The sequence below is a fragment of the Dermochelys coriacea genome, chromosome 14 (genome assembly GCF_009764565.3).
Source record: "Dermochelys coriacea isolate rDerCor1 chromosome 14, rDerCor1.pri.v4, whole genome shotgun sequence".
In the NCBI taxonomy this organism is placed as follows: domain Eukaryota; kingdom Metazoa; phylum Chordata; order Testudines; family Dermochelyidae; genus Dermochelys; species Dermochelys coriacea.
In genome coordinates, this window is record NC_050081.1 from 33,381,939 (window position 1) to 33,406,464 (window position 24,526).

The following is a 24,526-nucleotide window of genomic DNA, read 5'->3' on the forward strand; positions in this document are numbered from 1 at the left end:
GGCTGCTTCAGTATTTTGGATATCAATCAAGGATTCATTATTAGAATTGGTCTGATAACTGCTGAGCTGGGTGTGTACAGGTGTAGGTTCATTAACATCTGGAGCAGAGATCCCCCATGATGCAGTGCTTCCCTGCTTTTCTGGTTCCAGAGTTTAGTGTGGTTCTCTGTTGTCCGTTCTGTATGCTAATGGAGATGTCTTAAGCTTGTCACCCTTGTCAGGAGGGGTCTAGGTGTGTCTCCCATATGCTCTTCATTGCTCTCTGCAAGCCTTTTCTCTGATGAGTTTTGGTTCAAACAGAGGCTGGTGTGTGTATGTGGGGGGGGGGTTGTCTTTCATGAATCAGACAAGCTAGATACTGCTCCCGGGTTCCCCAAAACACAGAGCTGACTGGTATCACTGTACACCCCTGTGCCCCCCACATCCTCATGCACCTGTAGCCTTCTGCCTCCCCATCCCACATGCCCCCGACCCCCTCCTCTCTCCTTCACTGCCCCTTCTCACCCCCACCCTGCTCTTGTCCTTGGCCTCTTTCCCTCTCCATCCTCTCTCCTCCACCCCATCCCCCATCTATTCCCCTCCAGCCCACCCTCCTCCCTTTCCAGCTGGATGTCTCTGTATGTATTGTATGTGAGTAAGAAACTGTGTGTCTTTTTGTAGGGAGGTGCGTGTAGTGCTGCATTTGTGTATATCTGTGTGAATAAAATTTGCAGCCTAACTCTTTGACTATTATTCCTTTTGCTGGCTTGCGCCCCCCCAAAAAATGATGACATAAAATATGTGTGTATTCATTCATAATACATTTTTAAAAGCGAAGGGAACTCTAAAGGAAATGTATTATTTCTTAAAACGTGAATGTTGTTGACTAGTAATTGCAGCAGAGCCAATGTATCAGACATTTCTCCCCATCTTTGTCAAGTTACATTATAAACTCTTTGTTGCAGACTCTCTCTTTCTATGTGTATGTCCAGCACCTATTATCCTGGAGCCCTGATCTTAGTTGGGGTCTCTAGACACTAAACAACAATTGTAATAATAAATAATGTGGAAGTATATGTGTCAGTGCATGCTTGATGTGTACCCATGAATACACATGTGTATCTGCATGTAGCTGTGGGGGTCAATTGCTACAGATTTATTTATATAGGTATCTGGACAGGTACATTTCTGTGGTTGTGCTCTATGGATTTATATTTGGACTTCAGGAGTGGGCCTTTAGTGGGCCTTTAATGTGTGGGCCACACATAAAATTACAATCACTTTAGTGAACAAAAAACATGGAGTTGATTATCAAAAATGGGAAGAGCGGAGGGAAAGAATCATGAAAACCTTTGTGAAATTTCATTTTTAAAAAAAATGACCCTTTTTGACTATTTTGCTGCCAACTCTAGCGTTCTGTAACAAATAAAACCTGAAATTCGCATAATACACCTGTCAAAACAATAAATGTGCCTGTTTGGGCCTTGCAGTGAAAATGAGCACATGAGGGAGGGTGGGGGAGAGCAAGCGACAGAGGGAGGGGGAAGGTAATGAATGGGAGGGAAGGGGGACTCAGGAAAGGGTGGGGCCTCGGGAAGGGATGGGGCAGTGGGTGGGGCAAGGGTGTTTGATTTTATGGAATTAGAACATTGGCAACCCTAACTGGGGGTGGATTGATTAGCTCTCCCGCCGGCTTAGAGCAGGTACATGAGAGCAGCATTTCTCAAATGTGGCAACCAGGGGCTTTTCTTGAGGCCACAGCCTCCTGGGCAGTGATGGGGAGGAGAAGCAGTGGCCCCTCCCCTGGGCCGCCAGCTGGGGTTGGGCCCTGTCCCCTTTTGGAGCCACAAATGCAGGAGGAGCAGGCAGCTGGTGTGAGTTCCCATGTTGTCGGGGGCAGTGGGGCTCAGGTTTCCAACTTCAGCCCTGGAGTGGTAGGTGGCAGGCTCCAGCCATGGGGCTTCGGGCTCCAGTCCCTACCACAGGCTCAACGCCACCCCCATCACCCCTGACCCCCGCTGCCTTCTCTAGCCCTGGACTCTGGCCATGTGGCAGCAGGCTCCGGACCTTGGCTGCAGGACTTTGGGCCTCAACACCATCCCCATTGCCACTGGCCCCCACTGCCGCCCTGCCCACCTGTCAGAGTGGCCACTAGCAAGATAAGAGCTGGTGGCCGTGCTCTAAGGCCACCATAAAATTTATTGTGAGAACCCCTGCACTAGAGAGCTTACAGTGGTGTAGCTGCATCAGTAGCTCTAATATCTTGATTTATTTTTGGCCTAGCAAAATGAGGCCCTGTGTTTTCCCCAGGAATTGAAATGGGGGGGAGATGTTCAAATTTACGGGGCGGGGAGGGGTCAGGGCCGATGTGGGGTGAGACCCTGAGGGTGAAGATGAGCTGTATGGCACCATAGTAAAAACTGAAAAAGTTTCATGACCACTTTATTAGATTTTAAAATCATCACACAAATTAAAGTTGGCTACTCAAGCCTTCTATGAAATACTACATCTCCATCCTTCTTGGTTTCTTGTTATAATTTTGCACAACTCTGTTAATGAACTTCTTGAATGCAATGCATTCATCTTTGGTGGCTTCTTGTGTGTCCAGTACTTCCATTCCTTCAATTGATATGCTCATTAGTTCATTCACATGATCAGGCAGAAGGCGACTTCTTTCAAAACACAAAATTCTATTCAATGATGAAGAAGAACACTCAACTGTAGCTGTTGTGACTGGGAGTAGCAAGAGATGAATTCTTATTTCTTTCAGCCCAGGAAACACAGCACAAAGATCAGGTCGAGCCCCTAGTGATGATAAAAAAGAAGTTTGTCAAATCTTCATTCATTCGTCATATGATATTCCACTCTGTGTTCAAATTCTCTATTCTGTCCTGGTCCCACGAGAGCCCCATTGCTGGTAGTGCCTCACTCCACTCAACTGTCGGTGTTTTATAAGACAGGGATCTGTAAAAGCTACGTAGAGGTTGAGTAGAATCTAGAAGTTGCTGCTGTAGATTTTTAAGAATCAAGTCTGTGTACTTTTTCAGTTGTCTTAACAAACACCACTTGTCCTCTTCACTTAAGGATTCAATATAAATGCCTTCATTAGTCAACTTCTGGACTGAAGTCTTTGCTTCTTCCAGTAGTTTTCCAATGGATAGCTCTCTGGTTGATCCAAATGTAGCTTCTATTGCTGGACAAAGATCTACGACTGTTATAGCAGATGCCTGGATGGCACTGTTTAATGACCCAAGTGGTTTTAACAGTAGACTTACAAGAGAGAGAATGGCAATAGTCTTCTCAGATCGTTGTAGCAAAAGTAATCCACCAGCCTCATTACTTAGATCCATCTCATCTTGGTAGATACTTTCCAAAGCCAGTAATAATGGCTGGAGTAATTTTAAGACAACAGCCAAGGATTGCTCATGAGAAAGCCAGAGGGTTTTCCTAGGTTGGACTAATTTGAACTTCAGTCCCAGTGTATCTTCTACATTTTCCAAGATATTCAGTCTTTTTGGACTCTTGCTGAAAAAAGAATATAATGAAGACATTACATTTATAGCTTTTTAAATGTCTTTTGAAGAGTCTGCAGCTTGTACTAGTGCTAGTTGGAATAGATGACCTCTGCAGTTTGTATAGGAGAAATTAGGGTTACACTTTCCTCTGAACAAAGCTTGTGCTCCACCATGTCTTCCAGAGAAGTTTGAAGCTTCATCAAATGCACACGCAGCCTTCTGTTTGTCGTCCAACTGACAAGCATTTAACTCTTCTAAGATGTGGGTTGTCACAGATGCAGCCAGTCTGTCTTCTATAACATGAACATCTAGAAATGCATCTACTGGCCTACCACTGACATCAAGATAACGTACACAGTGACTTAGTACTTGATGCCCATTTGCATTGGTGCATTCATCAGCCATGTATGCACATTTTTTGAATGTGAAGAGAGAGTTCTTCACTTTTTCAACTGTTGAGTCTTTCCCTGTTGCACCTCCTGCATCTAGCCAGTCAGTTGATTTTCTTGCAGAAAGATAGTGAGCATTTGCTGGTCTTGTTTGGAACCAGTGTTCCACTTCAGGATGAACAAATGACCATGCACTTATCATTGGCCTCCAGTTTGTAGTGTGTGGTATCTCTTGCTTAAATAGAAAGTATGATGCTACGGCCATGTTTGTTCGCATGAACTGTGTTGTGTCTCCAGCATTCTTAACAGCCTCATTAACACTCACCAGTGTTGTCCTTGGTCAGTAGAGATTCAGAGTTCAGAGATGCTTTCACATGAGTTCACCTCCCAGGTGGGGGGCAAGAAGGTACCTCGTTCATTCCTCCAACTGTTCACTGTTCACTGTAGCCACTGTTGTTCATTGTGCCACCATTCACTCCATCGCTCTGTTGCCAATGGGCCTGCACCATCACCTTCTGCTGCCACCTGCCACTGTGACCTCTGTGAGTTGGTCTCTTGAGGTTCCACCCAGCTCTCAGTGATTTCAGCTGAGCTCTCAGTGGAGGAACCTCATTGCTAGTGCAGACTGGGCCATCTCTTCCACCGAAACACTGTCCCACAGCAGGTCTAAGCACTTACACCTGATTATCAGTGATTTAAGTTGTAGTGGTCACTTAACAAAACAAAAGACTATCTATGGAGCCTAAAGAGCTCTGTCTTTATACAATGGAGAGGGACAGGTCAAATAGTACTTGTGACTCAGGCAGACCATCAAGCAAAACACCTGTCCCCACCCTCTCTCTTGATGCCCTAAATCAGCAGAGGCTAAGTACAGTTCTACTGCCCTTTATTCATACAATAAGAATAACAACATTTCTTTACCCCCCACATTCAAATGATTTGTAACCCAATCCCAGCCAAAATCTATCACTTGGGCAACACAGCCCTATTTGCTGGATACCTAGGTAGATTAGGTGTGAATGTAAATACAATCTGGTTCTGAAGCCTTTCCCTCCAGACCCCAGCTCATCACTAGCTGTCAGGGAGAGTTCATTTAGACTTTGCTTATAAATCATAATTTGAAATTATTAGGTTGGCCAACATTACTGAAATGAATGCACTGACATTGTCACAAAAAACAACAGCTGTATAAGGAAGCTAGTCTATGTTCATATTTTTCAAATCTATTATACTTTTTCAGATACACGTATTTTATGATACACTTTATATGCTTTTAAAGTGTGTATTAATGTTTCAATTTTAATTCAAATTTCCAAACAATCACTAAATTGGCAACACCCTATGTAACTAGTTCACAAAATTGTGGGGGGTTGGGGAAATTCAGGGGGGGTAAACACTCCTATGGGGGGGATGTAGGGAAATCCCTGGGCCCTGCACTTAACCCTATGACACTGGTCTGTTCCGATGGCTGCATCTGATCAATTCCAACATTTCAGGAGATTTTCTAGGCAGCCATCAGGAGAAGGCGGATGATTTTGGTGACAATTGGAAAATGAGGAGGGGGGAAAAGGAGACAATCCTGAGTGGGCAGAGCACCAGTCCCTGACCCAGAGCAACAGGAGCTTTGCTGCCGACATCTAGGTGCCCGACGGGGAGCTGCAGTCAGTGCCCACATGGGGGAGCCAGACGGGAGATGGGCAGAGGGGATCCCTGGGAGGGGGGCAGAGATGAAGGGGTTTAAATAGAGCCCAGGGATGGGTTCATCTGGACCAACAGGTAACCAGCAGAACCCAGGGGCAAAGCTCTGACAGCTCCATGACTGGAGCTAGGGGAGCAGAGCTGGTGGCTCCTGCCCAGGGCTGGGGGCCAGTGAGCCTGGTGTGGAGACAAGAGACCAGCTCTGACCAACTGCTCCCTGTGCCCGTCTGTTACCAGAGCGAGTCACACACAGAGTGTCCCCGGCTCCCGTCACCCCGGGATCCTCTGGAACAACCGGAGTCTCCCTAGAAACCCCCCTTCTCCCCCCCCCGGGATCTGCACGTCTCCTTTTGTCCCCCCATTGATGTAGGGCTTCTACGCAGGATACCTACATAGGGCTGGGAGAAGCTGCCCGTGCCCAGGGCAGGTGGGGCCCCCAGGGGGCAGGCTCTGGGGCAGGGGGGCTGCATCGCGGTGCGTTGATCGCTAGGACCCAGGAGCGGCTGGGGGGCGGCTCTGGGGGGCGGATCGCGGGGCTCAGGCCCGGCCGCAGCAAGTGACTCGCAGCCGCTGCGGCGACTCTGGCTCCCGGCGAGATCCCCGAGCCCCGGCGGCTGGTGCTGGGAGCCCGGAGCCCTGGCTGCAGCCGGGAGAGGGGAATCTCCAGCCGGGCCCTTCCCGCGGCTCCCCGGGAGCCTCCCCCAGGGCAGAGCCCCCAGCCCGGCCAGGGCCCCCTTCCCGGCCCGGCCCCTGCCCCGGGGGGGCCCGCTCGGAGGGAAGGTAAGAGAGACCCGCCCCCCATCACCCCCCGGGCTGCAGGGGGAGGGTTTGGCCCCGGGCTGCTCCCCGCGGAGCCGGCTGCGATTCCCTGCCCCGGGCTCCGGAAAGCTGCCGCCAGCTCCCGGTGTGCTCTGGGGTCTGGGACAACCACACCTGGGGGGACAAAAGCGGGTGGGAGCCGCAAGATGTGTGAAGAAGGGGGTGCAAGAGGGGATTTACAGGTGAACAGGGATGTGTGGCGAGTGCAGAGGCTGAAGGGCGATGCAGGGGGCAGGGGGTGCCCGCTGCATGGAGGATGAGGCAACGCAGGGGGATCACTGTAGAGGGGGGAATTGTGGAGCCCACAGAGCTGGAATAGAGGGAAATCTGGGTGGTGGGATCTAGTGAAGGAAAGGGGGTGATGGGGGAGAGGGCACTGGGGAGGCCGGAGGGGGAATGTGAGAGCAAGAGGAGGCTGGCTGGGAAAGGGAGAGACAGAGGCAATGAGAAGGAAGAGGGGTGGTGAGAGAGACAATGGCAGCTTCCCTGTGCCATGGGTTCAGATCTCACCCACACCGGTGTCAGACCAGAGTCACTGCTGGCTCTGGCAGGGGGTGAGTGCGGATGGGCCAATGAGTTCAGCCTCTACGTGCCTGTCCCTGGGGGCTGCCGGGGGAGTCTGGGGCAGCTCATTCATTAGGTGTTGCCATCAGACTAGAGGGCTCTGGTTATTGCTAAGGGAGGAGAGGAGGCTGACGTCTGGAGAAAAGTTGTCTCTCTTGCCACAGAGGGCAGGACAAGAGGCAATGGGATCAAACAACAGCATAACAGGTTTACATTAAATCTCTGGAAAAATCTCAGTAGGACAATGGAACAGAGGCCTCGGGGGTCGTGGAAGCTCCTTCACTGGAGGTTTTCCAAAGGCGGCTGGATAGCCCTCTGCCTTGGGTGGCTTAGACACAACAAATCCTGCATCTTGGCAGGGAGTTAGAGTAGATGATCCTTGTGGTCCCTTCTGACACTATGGTTCTATGATTCTAATTCTTATTGAATTACGTGTAAGCATTTTGGGAGTCCCTTGTATTGAAAATGCTACTGCTTCTGGGCTGCTTTGCGGTTGTATGGGAGTCCTTGGGGGAAGACGGGACTGATGCTGTCTCTGGGAGATATTAGGGATTTCAAAGGCCTTTTGGGAACAGTACGAGTGCGATGGATTTCCTAGGGCCCTGTCTACACATACAAACTTGCAGCAGCACAAGTGTGCTGCTCTGAGACCGCTCGTGTGGCCACGTTACGCCGACAGGAGAGAGCTCTCCCGTCTACATAATAAAACCAGCTCAGTGAGCGGCAGTTGCTGTGTCAGCGGGAGAGCTTTCTTCACACCCCTGAGTGACAAAAGTTTTGCCTGCATAAGTGCTAGTGTAGACATGGCCTAGGGAAGACTTGGTCTCCACGCATGAGAGGCGATCGCTGGGGTGGGGCCCAGTGGGTGCCCTGGCTGGACCACTGAGCGGCAATACAGGGGCAGTTGCCCTGAACTGTGCCAGCTCTGATGCTGGGGGGGTTTGGAAGTGTTGGTGGGTGGAGCCTGCTGGGAGGGGCCAGGTCTGTGTTCTAAGGCCTGGGCTATGTGAACAATCAGATCCATCTACTGCATCATTCAGGGCAAGGCAAAGTTTTGAGCCCTGAGCACCATAATTAAGTCGACCTGAGCCCCATTGTGGACGCAGCTTGACAGATGGCTTCATTGACAGCTTGACTGACAGCTTCAATCAGAAATCAAACGTTATCACTCATCAGAGAATCCACACAGGCGAAAAACCCCATAAGTGCTTGGACTGCGGGAAAAGTTTTAGTCAGAGACCAGCCCTTATTACACATCAGAGAATGCATATGGGAGAGAAACCCTTTAAATGTCTCAATTGTGGGTAAAGTTTCACTGTGAGATGAACCCTTATTATGCATCAGGCAATCCACACAGGAAAGAAATCCCATAAATGTTTGGACTGTGGGAAGAGCTTCAGTCAGAGTTCATCCCTTATTAAACATGGGTGAATGCACACGGAAGAGAAACCCTACATATGTCTTGAGTGTGGGAAAAGCTTTAGTCAGAGATCATCTCTTAATATACATGGCAGAATGCACACGGGAGAGAAACCCTATAAATGTCTTGAATGTGGGAAATGTTTCATTCAGAGGTCAAACCTTGTTACCCATCAGAGATCCCACTCAGGAGAGAGACCACATGAGTGCCTTGACTGTGGGAAAAGTTTCAAAGTGAGATCAGCCCTTGTTACACATCAGAGAATCCATACGGGAGAGAAACCCCATAAATGCTTGGACTGCGGGAAAACTTTTAGTCGCAGATCAGCCCTTATTACACATCAGATAATTCACACTGGAGAGAAGCCCCATAAATGCTTGGAATGTGAGAAAAGCTTTAATAACAGCCAGGGCCGGTGAAACCACTAGGCAAACTAGGCAGCTGCCAAGGGTGCCGAGTAGTTGGGGGCGGCCAAAAGCGCGCTCCGGGGAGGCGGTGGGGCGGAGGTGAGCTGGGGCAGGGGGTGCGAGGAGGGTCGCCTGCAGCAAGTAATGGGGGGGCACGCAGGGGAACTACTCTCTGCCCCAGCTCCCCTCTGCTCCACCTCCTCCCCTGAGCACCGCCCCGCTCTGCTTCTCTCCCTCCCAGGCTTGCGGCGCCAATCAGCTGATTGGCGCCGCAAGCGGCAAGCCTGGGAGGCGGGAGAAGGGGAACCACAGCAGCGTGCTGGGGGAGGAGGTGGAGCAAAGGTGAGCTGGGGTGGGGAGCTGCCACACGGCTGCCTGGGCCAAGGGGGAAGCTGCTGCACGGCTCCCCGGGCCGAGGGGAGGGAGGGGGAGCTGCCGCATGGTGTTACATTTTCATTTAGTTGTAGCTGAGCAAAGGGAAGCCGTACACCCAACGCAATGGCGTTTGTCTCTTGGATGTGATGTCATGGGCGATGGGTATCAAAGGCCAGGAAAGGCTAAACCTCCCCTAATTCAGGCTGTGGCCCTGCCCATGTTCCACATAGGCCCATGTTCCACAAAGGCCCATGGGCAAAAGGCTCAGTGTTCAATACAAGGTTTTAGAGTAGCAGCCGTGTTAGTCTGTATTCGCAAAAAGAAAAGGAGTACTCGTGGTACCTTAGAGACTAACAAATTTATTTGAGCATAAGCTTTCGTGAGCTACAGCTAGTGTAGCTCACGAAAGCTTATGCTCAAATAAATTTGTTAGTCTCTAAGGTGCCACAAGTACTCCTTTTCTTTTTGTTCAATACAAGCAACTCCTGTCTCACACCTGGCAAACTCACTACGCTTAATGCACTGTTTTCTTAGTATTTATCCATAAGAAGTAGCATGTGAGATCTCTCCTGAAAGCTTATAACGTGTTGATACTCATAAATATTGTGAGAGGTGTGTATGGGTGATACAGAAATAATAACATAACTATCTTGAAAGTTATCCCCTTATGGTGTTGGAGTGAAAGTGAGTCATCAGGGAATCACTGGTCTTGGTGACAGCCCATTTAAATTGGAGGGAGTTTTCCCTGGCTAGCCCATTACACAATGGGTTGATCCACTGTCCACCATAGCACCTATTTAGAAAATGAATGGAAAACCATCAAAGCTGAACTATAAACACTGAAAGGTTGTGACAGTGAGAAGGAGGATCTGACAGCGAGGGGGTCGCCCTGGGTGGGAAGAAAGAGAAAAGACTGATTCAGTGTGTCACAGGACACTCTGCATCCAGTCACTGAAGCGGGATATTCCTAGAAGACTGGGGGCTGGCTTCTTGGGGCTAGCAGACGCTGTGAAAGACTGACCTTTCGGGTGAGGATCTTTTTTATCAGATAGAAAATGTAACTTCTAATCAGTGTAGGCCCTTGTCCCAGTTTTCTGAATTTTTTGTTTCCATTCCTCCCCGTTGATTCTATTTAAAGCTCTCCTCTCTCTCAAGATAAACTTCCTTTTGTTTTACTATCAGCAAATTCAAGCTTGATACCCAGAGCGGTGGTCTCAGATGAAACTGGTCTAGTGCCATTGTGGAGCTGTGGAGTTCAACCCAGACCAGTGAGGGGTTGTCACCACCTGTGTAGGGTCAGATCCTCCTGAATGTAGCACTCACAGAACTTTAGTAACTCTGCTGCTCTCTTAAAGAGACAGCACACAGCCCCACCCCGTTAGTTAGCTGAGGACTCACACAGCACTGAGATGGTTTGTTGTAAAACTAAAATTGAATTTATGCTCATGGAACCTAGGATTAAGGGATGCCCAGTAAGTGTGAAAGAGCCAGGAGAGGTTACACACAAAATGTGCTTTCTAGTGTCTACATTTATCTTCAGTGAATCTGAGCCTTGTGTCTCAGCAGGTTTCTCGCCTAGATTCATTATCTGGGGACCTTCAGACCTCTTGGCTGGAAGATTCCACTTTTCACAGGTGTACAGGAGCTCAGCCCACTTGGATCTGCCCAGCAATGTGTGTCAAGCTGGTTTTGTGGACTGGTTATAGCTTCCAGAGTTCAATGACCTTGCCTCAGGAGGCAGGAAGGTTTCTTAGAGTTGTGAAGTGCATCTTCCACATTGGTTGACATTGTCTCCCCTTGGTGTAAATATAATTTCATTGCCCTCACTCCATTTACATTGCAGACAGGTTCAGGCAGGCAGAAGAACCACATTCCTTTGTCTGGGGCAGGGTGACTTAAGCCTGACATCCAGGTTTTTAAGAACATATTCCTGCTCATATATATTTACAATTCTTCATGTATCGCCCACACGTACCTCATGCAAGAATATCACTGAGCGGCGAGTTTGTAGTTTTCCAATGCTATATGACATGGCACCTTTTAGATCCACATTATGGCAACATTCAGAGTAGCAGCCGCCATTAGTGTGTATTGGCAAAAAGAAAAGGAGTACTTGGGGCACCTTAGAGACTAACAAATTTATTTGAGCATAAGCTTTCGTGAGCTACAGCTCACTTCATCGGATGCATTCAGTGGAAAATACAGTGGAGAGATTTATATACACAGAAAACATGAAACAATGGGTATTATCATACACACTGTAAGGAGAGTGATCACTTAAGATGAGCTATTACCAGCTGATCACTCTCCTTACAGTGTGTATGATAATGCCCATTGTTTCATGTTCTCTGTGTATATAAATCTCCCCACTGTATTTTCCACTGAATGCATCCGATGAAGTGAGCTGTAGCTCACGAAAGCTTATGCTCAAATAAATTTGTTAGTCTCTAAGGTGCCACAATTACTCCTTTTCTTATTATGGCAATAGAGAGTTGGGCTGGTTAAGCCATCTGAAATTGCTAAATATCAGGGAGACCCTTGGCCTCTGGCATTGGGATGCTCTCAGGGTCAGAGGGGTCCTCGGGGAACTGCAGATCAGGGATTTCTGTGAGTATCCCATGATAGGGGACTGGGCACCAAAAGGGTACCCTTTGAAGGGCTCGGGGGCAGTAGTGGGTCTATTAGCTTGTAGGGCTGGTATAGCCCAGGGGAGAGCAGTCCAGTGGCTGAGAGGCTGGTTGTGGTTGGGGCTAACACCCAGCTGGCACAGGCAAGATTCCTGGCATCGGAGGCAGCTGGAAGTGAGGTGAATCCCAGCCCTGGGTGCACTGAGCAGCCTCCCAGCACCTCTTTCTGCCTGCGAATGTACCCCTGGGAACCTCTCTGCTGAAGTCAGGTGGCTTAGGTGCCTGCCTGTGAGAATGAGTTAGGCTGATGTCAAGCTGCACAAAACAGCCAGAGGAGCGTGTGTGTGTGTGTTTGTGTGTATGTGTGTGTGTGTGTGTGAGAGAGAGAGAGAGATCCCTCCCTTAAGCATGTAGCCCAGGGGTCAGAATAATCACCCAGATGTGGGAGGCCCAGGTTCAATTCCCTCCTCTGCCTGATGGGGAGAAAGAATTTGAACAGGGGGCTCCCAGGGCTCTCACCACTGGGCATGGGATCTTCTGATGTGAGGGTCCCTTAATCTCTCCTGCTGAACCTGTGACACTTTGGAGGAGTCATTAGAGTCCATGGAAAAGAGGACTGCCCCCGCCCCCGCAGGTGGGTGCCCCACCACTGGCCTGCAGAGTTGTTCTCTCCCCAGCACAGACCCTGCTTGGGGAGCAGCAGCTGCTCAGTTCAGGCTCCCAGATCTCAAGGGAGGAGGCAGCAGCATGTGACCCCGGATAAAACACAGAGACACAGATCCTGCCATGGATCTCCCAATCCAGTGCTCTGGAACAGTCCCCACGGGGACCTCTGCAGTGTGCCAGCCCCGCTCTGCGGGTCTCACTCTTTCCTGACCTCAAGCCACTTAGTTTCACCAAACCTTCAGCTCCCTTCCCACCCAGCAAGTCCACCTGAGTTGGACACCAGAGAAAGACTTGTACACCCAAAGGGAGCGACGCACTCCCACCTTCAGCATCTGAGTGGACTCTCAGCCAGTGTCGTGAAAGCAGGAGGGGTTATTAGATTTCTGGAAGACATAGAGCAGTTGTCCCCAACCTTTCCGTTGCTATAGCATATTCATGTTCCCAGAAGAGTGCGGCTGCCGCCAGATGACCAGCTGCTGAAATGCCGCCAAGAAGCGGCATCATCAAGAAGCAGCGGCATTTCGGCGTCTGGTGGTCCAGCGGCCGCGCTCCTGGGCGGTGGGTTGTCCGGCAGAAGCACCCCCTTCTCAGTCGGTGGGTGCATATAGATGCCCTGGTAGGCGCCATGGAATGACATAGAGCATCCGTGGTTAGCACAGAGATCAGAAAATTACAGCATGGTCCATCTTGGTCAGCTTAGAGCACACAGTCCTCCAGCCTCTCTTTTGTCCCAGTTCCAGAAAGTCTTAAGCCTCCAACAGCCCATACTTAACAACCCCTGACCTGGGCCCTCCTCAGTCCTTTGTTCTTGTCCCTGGGCAGACCTTGTTCCCTGTCCTCCTCCTCAGCCCTTTGTTCTCCAGCTGGTCAAACAGGGTTGGCTTACTGCGGAGGGGAGGAGGGCCATCCACAGTTGTTAGGTGCTAGGTACCAAGTGTCTGGGCAATTCAAGTGGCCATTGTATTCTCAGACTCTCTATGGGCATGGAGCCCAGACATCTAGGCATCAGTCACAGCTGGGTCTCTGCAGAGAGTAAACAACCTTTTCCGGACACCTTGTTAACAATGCCACATATAGGGGAAACACACACTATTTATACAAAAATATTACAGAAAATTCCCACTTTGTCACACCTCTTCCTTCTTTGAGGCCAAACTGAATGGGGGTCACTTTAGCCAGTGAGTTGGGGAAGAACAGGTACCCCTTTCTGGGACAAAACATCCACTATACGAGTGCAGCCTCCTCTCTTTGAACAGGGACTAGATCCCTCTGGACATAACGGCGACTGAATAACTCCCCTGTAGGCCCCCAGCCTGGGACAGATCAAGTGCTTTTAGGGCTGAATTAAGTCATGGACAACCTAAGTATATGCTTAGGGCCCAAGGCCTGCACCCCATTTTGGAGGGGGTTTGCATGAGGCCAAAATTGAGCGAGTGGAAACATGACCTCCCATGCACCAGGTCACAACACAGCTCACTCCATTTTGTCCCCCATGCCATGCTCCCTGTCCTATTTGGGGGGGGATGTTAATGGGGCCAAACCTGAGTGGGCAGAGCACCAGCCTCTGAACCAGATTAGCTAAAGCCTCACCGCTGATATGCAGGTGTGCTACAGGGAGCTGCGGTCAGTGCCCACACGGGGGAGCCAGCCGGGAGAGGGGCAGAGGGGATCCCTGGTGTAGGGGAGCAGACACGAAGGTCTTTTGGCTAAAGCCCAGGGATGGATTAATCCAGCTCCATAAATAACTCCAGGAAACCTGGTGGCAAAGCTCTGACAGCTCGGTGGAGTGAGGGGAGCAGAGCTGGTAGCTCCGGCCCAGGGCTGGTAGCCATTGAGTGTGGGGTGCAGACAAGAACCAGCTCTGGCCAACTGCTCCCTGTGCCCGTCTGTTAGGAGAGAAAATCACACACAGTGTCAGTGCCCCCGAGAAACGTGGTCTACAGCTCTATCTCTGGGCTGCCTCTCCAGGACCAGGACCCCCATCATCCCTGTGTCCATGTAGACATTGGGGACTCTCTGGAACAATCCCCAGTGTTTACAGCAACCCCCCCTTCTCCCCGCTCTCTGGGATTGTCTCTTGTCTGTTCGCCCAATGGTACATTGGCTTCTATGCAGGACGCTCCCTTAATGCGGGGAGGAGCTGCCCGTGCCCAGGGCAGGTGGGGCCCCCAGGGGGCAGGGTCTGGGGCGGGGGGGCTGCATCGCGGTGGGTGGGTCGCTAGGACCCAGGAGCGGCTGGGGGGTGGCTCAGGGGGGCGGATCGCGGGGCTCAGGCCCGGCCGCGGGAAGTGACTCGCAGCCGCTGCGGCGACTCTGGCTCCCGGCGAGATCCCCGAGCCCCGGCGGCTGGTGCTGGGAGCCCGGAGCCCTGGCTGCAGCCGGGAGAGGGGAATCTCCAGCCGGGCCCTTCCCGCGGCTCCCCGGGAGCCTCCCCCAGGGCAGAGCCCCCGGCCCGGCCCCTGCCCCGGGGGGCCCCGCTCGGAGGGAAGGTGAGAGAGACCCGCCCCCGGGCTGCGGGGGGAGGAGGCTAAAGAAGGGCGGGGCGGGGAGTGGAGGATGGGTCGATACAGGGGAGTCAGGCTGCAGTGGGAGAATTATGGGGTTGAGGGGAAGGAGGGTGTCTCAGTCCACCGGGGTAACTGTTACCCCCTCAGCCCGGGGTTTTGCCCTCCGTCACCGCCTCACCCCTGGGCTGAAGCCCCGATTTCGCCTTTCAGCCCCTATCCTAACCCTGCCCCCAGCTTCTTGACCCCTCCCCGACCAGTCAATTTTTGCCCCCTGCTCAGACCCTGGCCACCCTCCTCCTCCGATTTGCCCCCTTTGCCACCCCTGTAAAAAGCAATCCAGAGAATCTTGTGCCCAGTAAGGGCAGTGGCTTCAGCAGATGTTACTGAGCGTGCTCAAAGAACAGGAGGACTTGTGGCACCTTAGAGGCTAACACATGTATTTGAGCACAAGCTTTCGTGAGCGACAGCTCACTGCATCGGATGCTGAGTGCACCCCAAGTAGCAAGTTGCTAGAGATTGCAGTTTCTCACACTACACCAGAAGGCTTCTAAAGAGGGGTGGGGGTGGGTTTGTGTGTGTAGATAAGAGGGGACTGAGGGGGGAACAGGGATGTATGAGGGGCAGGATGGGGATGCAGGGGGCAGGATGGGATGGGGGCAGGGAATGCGCTGAGGGGAGGATGTGGTGTTGCAGGGGAATCAGGGGAAACTTATGGGGCGGATTGGAACAGGGCTGCAACAGAAGGAAACTCTGGGGGGGGCACTGTGAAGGAAAGGGGGGGATGTGGGGAGGGGAGGCTGGGGAGAGACTATGAGAGCAAGAGCAGACTGGCTGGGGAAGGGAGACAAACAGGGCAGGGGTCTGGGAGAGATACAAGGGCAGCTCCCCCACCCCATGGGGCAGGAGAGGGTGTGGGGTTGCCCCACCCAGAAGCCAGGGGGGAAATCTTTTACCACAAATAGTCAGGTTTCAGAGTAGCAACCATGTTAGTCTGTATTCGCAAAAAGAAAAGGAGTACTTGTGGCACCTTAGAGACTAACAAATTTATTTGAGCATAAGCTTTCGTGAGCTACAGCTCACTTCATCGGATGCATCGTGTAGCTCACGAAAGCTTCTGCTCAAATAAATTTGTTAGTCTCTAAGGTGCCACAAGTCCTCCTTTTCTTTGCACAAATAGTCAATGATCTTTTGGGGGTAGATGGAGCCTTCCACCTAAGGGCTCAGAAGCTACAAGGGAAATATCCAGACCCACTCCTCCCACATACACACTCTGCTCCCAGTTGATTATTTTCAGACACACTCATGATTTTGGGGTCTGTCTCCTGAATGTTCGGGGCTGCCCAGAGCCCTGGCCTGATTTCCGGGTAGCATTCAGATCTCAGCCTCACCGGTGTGAGACCAGAGTCACTGCTGGCTCTGGCAGATGGGGAGTGTGGATGGGCCAATGAAATCAGCCTCTGCCTGCCTGTCCCTGGGGGCTGCAGGGTCAGGATCGGGAGGCTCAGTCATTAGCTGTTGCCACTAGAGGACTCCAATTATTGCTCGGGGAGAGGAGGCAGCTGGTGCGTGTCTCTCTCTGCTCCTAATATTAGAACCCCTGAATTGAGGTCCCTGGGTCAGACACTGCTGCCTCCTCTACCTGAGAGCCCAGAGTGTGAAACTGCTGCTCCCCATCTGGGTCTGTGCCAGGGAGAGGCCTTCATTAACCCCCACTCTGGGCTCAGCCAGAGTGGGGACTTTAACCATGGCTGGAACCAGCCCCCGCAGCAGCCCCAGGCTCTGCCCATATCAGCTCCTGAGCCAGAGCCTCCAAGCGAGGGAAGAGACCCCGGGGAAAGGGCTGGGGCCAGGCAGGACAGGGACCTGCTGCTGAGTTTGTACTGGAGCGGGAAGGGCTCCCCCTGTGTCTGTGGGTCGCAGAGCTGCTGCCCTCAGTGACAGAGCCAGGCTCACACTGGAGAGCAAACGCCCATGGGAACGGGACAGTCCCCAGTTCTCCGAGGCAGAGGGGAGAGGGAAGGAGACAGGAAGGGGAATGGTGAGACCGAAAGCGGCAGCAGGAGCAAGAAGTGGGGAGGGAGGTTCCCAGCTCCCAGACCCGCCTGGATCCATTCCCTGCATCACCCCTGGGCAGCCTGACTCTCCTGGGAACAAGGGGAGGAGCTGACAGAGTTAAAAACAGGTTCTGCCTCTGCCCAGTCCCCGCACTGCTGGGGGATGCGCTGCCCTCAGGGCCAATATCAGGGGAAATCCCCTAAAGTGGCTCATTTGATTCTGCTCTTTTCTAGCATTTGTTTCAGAGACTCTGTCCCTGGGGGCATTTAAAAGTGTCCCAGGGGTTCAGTGCTGGTGGAAGGGGCCGGGTCTGTGTTGTAATAAAGTGACTGAGGGTTTTCCCAGTGTGGCAGAGTCCAGAGCGTCTGTCTGCAGGGAGGGAGCCTGGGGGGAATCGGGGTGTGAAATGGACTCAAGCCCCTTCTGAAACCTCCCCCATCGCCCCTCTCGCCCTGACAGGCTGAGGAATCACATCCACGTTTCACTCCAGATTGTCCCGTCTTCCAGGGGACAGGGAAGGGAAATGGCTGTGATGGAGCCAGCTCAGGTAGGGGATTTTCAGGGAGCTGCAGGGGGATTTGCTGTACAGGGGGAGGGGCAGGCTGTGATAAACCTGCTGGGATATGATCAACCTGGGATCTGATTTTCTGAACAGGCCCATTGGCGGGTGGAGGAGGCGGGGAACCTTTCCCCATTTCTCAAACAGGAAACACCCCCCGGGCAGGGCTGGGAAAACTGGCCAGACTCCCAGTGCTGGAGCCTGACTCCACTGGCCAGAGGCTGCTGTGAAATACGAAGGGAAGCTGTCGGGATTCCTGTCCCTGTCCCCGGCTCAGAGCTCTGCTTCCCGTATCAGCCTGTGGCTGGAAGGCGTGAGGGAAATGAGAAGATCCTGCCCTGCTCTGTCTGCTGGGGGAGACAAGGAGCTCTCACCTTCTCCCACCCCCTGAAGCCTCCTGACTGCTCTGAGCAGGGTGGGGGTGGGATTCTGCTTCTCTGGGCCTCCTCCCCTGTGACTAGTGGGATTGTGGCTGGGGCAGCAGGTGTTGAGTGGGGGAAACTGATGTTTCAGATGCCGGTGACCTTCGAGGAGGTGGCTGTGTATTTCACTGAGGGGCAGGGTGCTCTGCTGGACCCCGCTCAGAGAGCCCTCTACAGGGACGTCATGCAGGAGATCTATGAGACAGTGACCTCACTGGGTAAGGGATTCCTGAGTTCTTAGCTATTAGAAGCTGTGGGTTCTGCGTGTCTAACTCTGATCAGATTCTTCTCTGGTCCCTTGGTTCGTGGGGAGGGTCACGAGGTCCACAGCTCCAGTGTGAGAGACACTTTCATCTACACACCCCTCTCAAGGCAACAAGGGAGTTAGAAACCTAATGGACATACTAATTCATCCCCATCTCTCCAGCTTTCAAGAGGCCAGAAGCAGAGTATCGTTCTGCTTATATTATTTCTCTTTCACACACTGTTCACCTTCCTTCCTGGGACAAGTTCCATCCATGGGGAGGGCTCTAGGTTCTGCAGCTTAGGAAATAGGCAAGAGTTCAATACCCGAGCTGTGTGTGCCAGCAAGTCCCCCAGAGCACATCTACCCTGAGAACTCTTAGTGAGGGCGTGACAACACCCCCGCCCCCTCCCCCTATGTCATCTGCTCCCAAGGGGTCTGAGTTACTACAGTCCCATGTAGGGTCAGGTTAAACTCAGGGAATGTTCCTTGTGACAAATACTCTACCAAGACTCCATGCTCCCTGACCTTGCCTGATTTACCAAATGCAATTAATAGGCAGCAGGTTTAAAACAAACAAAATGAAGTGTTTCTTCACACAACGCACAGTCAGCCTGTGGAACTCTTTGCCAGAGGATGTTGTGAAGCCCAAGACTATAACAAGCTTCAAAAAAGAACTAGATAAGTTTATGGAGGACATGTCCATCAATGGCTATTAGCCAGGATGGGCAGGGATGGTGTCCCTAGCCTCTGTTTGCCAGAAGGTGGGAATGGGTGACAGGGCATGGATCACTTAATAATTGCCTGTTCTGTTCATTCCGTCTGTGGCACCTGGCATTGACCACTGTTGGGAGACAGGATACTGGGCTTGATGGACCTTTGGTCTAACCAAGTATGGCCATTCTTATTTTCACCCCCTGAGCAGGATTTCCCATTTCCAAACCTGACCTGATCACCCAGCTGGAACGAGGGGAAGAGCCGTGGGTCCCAGATCTCCAGGCCGACAAGGAAAGGGAGAGCCCGAGAGGCACCCACACAGGTGAGGAGTCAGAGAAAGTGAGACAGAAACATCTGGTGAGTAAAGGAAAAAGCTGGACCTCCCGAAAATGTGCTGTGAGCGAGAGCCCTCGGTTCTGCCCCATCTCACCCAGGTCAGGGCTGCAGTCAGCAGGTGTCGTAGCATCAAGGCAAATATCAGTCACGGCTTCCCACCCATCCTGTTAGCTGTCGGGAATTTCCTCCCTGACTTTACTTCCCCGGAAATGTTTGGGTGGGATGTTGAGGCAGAATCCAATGTCTCCATCACCCCAACAGTCACTGTGTTTTGTTTTCCCTCTTTACTATTCCCCTTTCTCCCCAGCACAGTTAGTGACTCCTGTCTGGATTCTCTCTCTCCCAGCAGGTGATAGGACAGTGAGTGAGAACAAGGAGGAGATTCAGCAGCAGGAAGGTCCTGGGAAAGTGGAACCGCAGGAGGTGTTTTTGAGAAAGGCTGAAGGGAATTTCACCAAGTGCTTGGAACAGGGAGAAGCCTGGGGAGATCGACACAGATCAGAGATGCAGCCAGGAGACAAACTGGATGAATCCATTCAACCTGGTGGAGGATGCAAGGATCCCAAGGAAACCACAGTCCAGCAGACAAGTCACAATGAAGAGAAACCCTACAAATGCCTTGACTGTGGGAAAAGATTCCGTTTCAGTGGAAACCTTATTACACATTGGAGAACCCTCACAGGAGAGAAGTCCTATGAATGCTTGGACTGTGGGAAAAGCTTCAGTGAGAAGTCATTTCTCATTATACAGCAGAGACTGCACACAGGAGAGAAACCCTATAAATGCCTTGAGTGTGCAAAAGTTTTCAGTGTGCTATCGGCCCTTATTAGACATGAGAGGACCCACACAGGTGAGAAACCCTATAAATGCATGGTCTGTGAGAAAACTTTCGGTCAGAGCTCAGACCTTATTAAACATAGGAGAATCCACACAGGAGAGAGACCTTATAAATGCCTTGAGTGTGGGAAAAATTTCATTCGCCGTTCACACCTTATTAAGCATCAGAGAGTCCACACAGGCGACAGACCATATAAATGCCTCAACTGTGGGAAAAGTTTTGTTGACAGAACAAAACTTACTCGACATCAGGCAATTCACACAGGAGAGAGACCCCATAAATGCTTGGACTGTGGGAAAAGCTTCATTCAGAAGTCACAATTTATTATACACCAGAGAGTACACACAGGAGAGAGACCCTTTATATGCTGTGAGTGTGGGAAAAGTTTTATTCAGAAATCACAGCTTATTACACATCAACGAACCCACACAGGAGAGAGACCTTATAAATGCCTTGAGTGTGGGAAAAGTTTTATTCAAAGTTCGTCTCTTATTCAACATAGGAGAATCCACAAAGGAGAGAGACCTTATAAATGCCTTGAGTGTGGGAAAAGTTTTATGGAACGTTCATCCCTTATTAAACATAGGAGAATCCACACAGGAGAAAGACCCTATAAATGCCTCGAGTGTGGGAAAAGTTTTATGGAAAGTTCATCCCTTAATAAACACAGGAGAATCCACACAGGAGAAAGACCATGTAAATGCCTTGAGTGTGGGAAAGATTTCATTCGTCGCTCACACCTTATTAAGCATCAGAGAACACACAGAGGTGACAAACCTTATAAATGCCTCGATTGTGGGAAAAGTTTAGTTGACAAAACAAACCTTACTAGACATCAGGCAATCCACACAGGAGAGAGACCCCATAAATGCTTGGACTGTGGGAAAAGCTTCATTCAGAAGTCACAACTTATTCTACACCAGAGAGTGCACACAGGAGAGAGACCCTTTAAATGCCTTGAATGTGGGAAAAGTTTTAGTGAGAGCTCAAAGCTTACTAGACATCAGAGAACCCACACAAGAGAGAGAACCTATGGATGCCTTGAGTGTGGGAAAAGATTTATGCAAAGTTCATCACTTATTAAACATGGACGAATCCACACGGGAGAAAGACCCTATAAATGCCTTGACTGTGGGAAAGGTTTTATCGCAAGTTCAGCCCTTACTAAACATAGGAGAATCCACACAGGAGAAAAACCCTATAAATGTCTCGAGTGTGGGAAAGCTTTCAGTCAGCGCTCACATCTTACTCAACATGGGAGAACGCACACAGGAGAGAGACCCTACAAATGCCCTGAGTGTGGGAAAAGTTTCAGTTTCAAATCAGGCCTTAATATGCATCAGAAAACCCACACAGGAGAGAAATCCCATAAATGCTTGGACTGTGGGAAAACTTTCAGTCAGCGCTCATACCTTACTAAACACAGGAGAATCCACACAGGAGAGAGACCTTCTAAATGCCTTGACTGTGGAAAAAGCTTCAGTAAGAGCTCAGAGCTGACCAAACATCAGAGAAGCCACAAGGCTGAGAGACCCTAGGAGTAGCTTGACTGCAGGAAAAGATTCAATTTGACTTCATGCTTCAGTGACCCACACAACAGAGAGACCTTGAATGTTGGGGAAGGTTTATTTGGTGCTCCCAGAGTATCAGGCATCTGCTAATCCACGCAGGGAAGAAACCTCTGAGATGTTCTCAGTGTGGAAAATGCTCCAAGTGGAGCTAACACCATGCTGGACATCAGAGATACCTCCACACAGTCAGGAAATTATCTCATGTCCCTGACTGGGGCCAACCATGGTGACAAATCCATTTTCTCATTCCCACACACATCGGGCATTTGGCTCCCAAGGATCCAGCTGCCCATTGCTGGGGTGAAGATCCAACAGCAGCCGAACATCAGCTGGTCAGTGACCCTCTGGCTCTGCCTGGTCTAAGCAAACCCCAGGCAGAGGTGGAGAAGCCCCCAACAACCTCTCATCCCTGCTGCAGCCCTGGCTGCTGAGCTGATGGGCCACAAGTGGGGGAAGGGAGAGAGAGAAACTCCTCTAGATGCTCCCTTTGCCTGGCTGAAGTTCCCTATCTCCATGGATGGTGGATGAACGTGCCCTTGGAGCGAGGCTAGACCCTGGCCCCTCACCCTCTGCCTGAGGCCCAATACCTTCTGCTCCAGCAGGCCAGAGGGGCCGTGGTGGAGTGTGGGCGGGACCACCTAAAGTGTTTTGGGAGGCGTGGTTTCCCCCAGCCTACTATACCCGCTGCCCATACCCTTCTCTGTTCCCTTCCCAGCCGGGATCCCCCTGCCATGGAGATGAGGAGAAGGACACTTGAGCTAGGCCCCACCTTCACTCTAGATACCTGTGTCCACCCCCCAACTTCCACCAGCCCCTGGGCTGGGCTCCCCCACTTACCTGGAGCTGTTCTCTGCAGGGGGAGTGTCCCTGGGGGCTGGTAACGCCTCCCCTCTCCGAATCTCCCAGGGCACTGGGCGATCAACCGTTAAGGGACCAGGGGATGGGAGAGCACAACGGTAGAGAGGTGCTGCCTCTCATCACTCTCGCCCTCTGCCCTTCTCCCTGCCCCCTCTGCATTCAGACAGCACCATTAGTGGAGACTGATTTCCACAGGGTCTTTTGTTGGAAGTCTGAATTTGCCAACTCTGCTACAGCAGCATCAGCCTCTGAGAGGGAAGCAGCGTTGCCTAGTAGATAGAGCACTGGCCTGGGGCTCAGGACACCTAAGCTCTGTTCCCAACTCTACCAGCAGCTTGCACGGTGACCTCGGAGAAATCTGTGCCTTCCAGAGAGGGAATAAATGGAGAGTGATGATATCAGCTTCTGCGTGTCTGTCTAGGGCAGGGAAAGTGGTTGGATTAGCTAGTGCGTCTCCTTTGTTCCCCCACCATTTTTTCTAGTCTAGACTGATCCTGAGCAGTTTATTCCAATCCCCCATTAGCAAAGTAATTTTTAGAGTCACTAATTCCCTGCTTTGCAGTGAGATTGTCTCTTTCCCAGACATCCTCACACTGCTCCAGGTTCTGCTGAAAAGCATTTAATTTTTTGTACTGTTTCTCCCTTGTACACCAGCATTCAATAGATTCTAAAAAAGCGGAAGCAGGGATAGTAAAATAATGTGGTGTTTTAACTTCTGTGTTATTTGAGATGGACAGGGTGAGACCGGGGGATTCCCTCCTGCCCCCATCAACCTCACACGTCTTCTCTCACAGAGCAGCCTCTGCCCAAGTCGTGGAGAATTTTATCCTTTTCCCTTTCTACCCCTCCACCTTCATGTGTGTCATTTACTACAGTGTCCTTTGCCCATCATGCTTAGGAATCAGGCTTTGATTTCTTTGATCCTCAGTCAGGCCCCTGGGTGCTGGAGAAGAAAATGTCACATTCCTGAAGGAGGAATTCAAATGAACACCAAAGCACAGTTTGAGCTGCAAGCCCAGCCTCCAGCTATTGGTAAAGTGGCATCTGGAGTTTTTCCAGCCTCATCCAGATCATTTTACAGGAAGTTTTTGGTTAGGTTTGTCTTTTTTTTCCATGACGATGATGCGAAAACTTTTGTCAATAACCCAAGCAAATAATGTGGCCATGCTGAGTAAATCAGCTTTTGCCTGTTCAGAAGGAAATGGGCAAATTTGTTCTCCAGATTTTGAGTCTTAAAATTCCCTGGGATTTCATTTAATGAATGGGAAAGTGGTTTGTAGCTCACCCTGGAGTGTGGGTTTTTCTCTTTTTGGTAAAGGCTGTTCTGTTACGTATTTTGATATTAAATTAGTTTGACAGGATATAGCTCAGATTTCTTGGGGACTTCAAAAGACAATGATAATTTGCCAAAATAGCCCTTACTGATTTTCTTTTGACATCAGATTTGCTTCTTCTTTGAACAATGAAAATGACCAGTACCTGTCAGCAAAACAATGAGGGCGAGCGCTGGATACACACTCTGGGAGTCAGAGACTGAAAGAGCGAAGGAAGTGACTGCCTGATCCCTGCAGAGATGTACGATACAGCCAGGATGGGGAGAGGGTGGCTGGCCAGGGCCTTGAAAGGGCAGTGTTTGCTTTTGCAAGCCAGAGAGCTGAGTCTGAGAATTGTGAACTCACTGCACAAGTCCCAAAGAGAGAGAAAATGTCTTTTGAGTGCTGGGTAAAATCGTCTTTGAACTCTGAAGGGCTACCAATGAAGCCCCAAGAGGATTGATGTGGAGAGGGGTCATCCTCTTCCCCATTGCTGAGAGGAGGAGGCCAGGCAAATGCCTTTCTCATGGATTGTTAGCGCTTTTCTACCAGCTTTAACTTGTTCCTTTTCCCTGGGGCGCGTGTGTGGCTGGAGCAGCAATGTGCTGAGCTGAGGCTGAATTGCTTCGTGCCCAGCAGAGCCTTGC

General features: G+C 51.0%; 2 protein-coding genes and 3 pseudogenes across 9 annotated transcripts in view; all 5 read left to right on the forward strand.

Moving 5' to 3' along the window:
• LOC119843286 (zinc finger protein 260-like) overlaps positions 1-22,971 on the forward strand; it is a 111,553-nt gene extending 88,582 nt beyond the window's left edge. The window contains exons 1-5 of one of the 8 annotated variants that reach the window (XM_043496666.1): positions 6,796-6,954; positions 17,481-17,568; positions 18,094-18,220; positions 19,172-19,285; positions 19,649-22,971. In XM_043496666.1, the coding sequence (XP_043352601.1) occupies positions 6,875-6,954; positions 17,481-17,568; positions 18,094-18,220; positions 19,172-19,285; positions 19,649-21,675 (2,436 nt within the window). In that variant the 5' untranslated portion in view covers positions 6,796-6,874 and the 3' untranslated portion in view covers positions 21,676-22,971. Of the gene's footprint in view, positions 1-6,795; positions 6,955-14,752; positions 14,949-17,480; positions 17,569-18,093; positions 18,221-19,171; positions 19,286-19,645 lie in introns of those variants that run through there. The other 7 variants (XM_043496665.1, XM_038372451.2, XM_043496667.1 and 4 more) reach the window with 7 other exon arrangements.
• The window catches only part of LOC119843336 (butyrophilin subfamily 1 member A1-like), a 1,931,986-nt gene that overhangs the window by 197,459 nt on the left and 1,710,001 nt on the right, over positions 1-24,526 (forward strand). The window lies entirely within an intron of this gene.
• The window catches only part of LOC119843350, a 389,996-nt pseudogene that overhangs the window by 154,651 nt on the left and 210,819 nt on the right, over positions 1-24,526 (forward strand).
• LOC119843304 overlaps positions 1-24,526 on the forward strand; it is a 218,056-nt pseudogene that overhangs the window by 154,638 nt on the left and 38,892 nt on the right.
• Positions 6,964-8,893, forward strand: LOC122456624 (annotated as a pseudogene).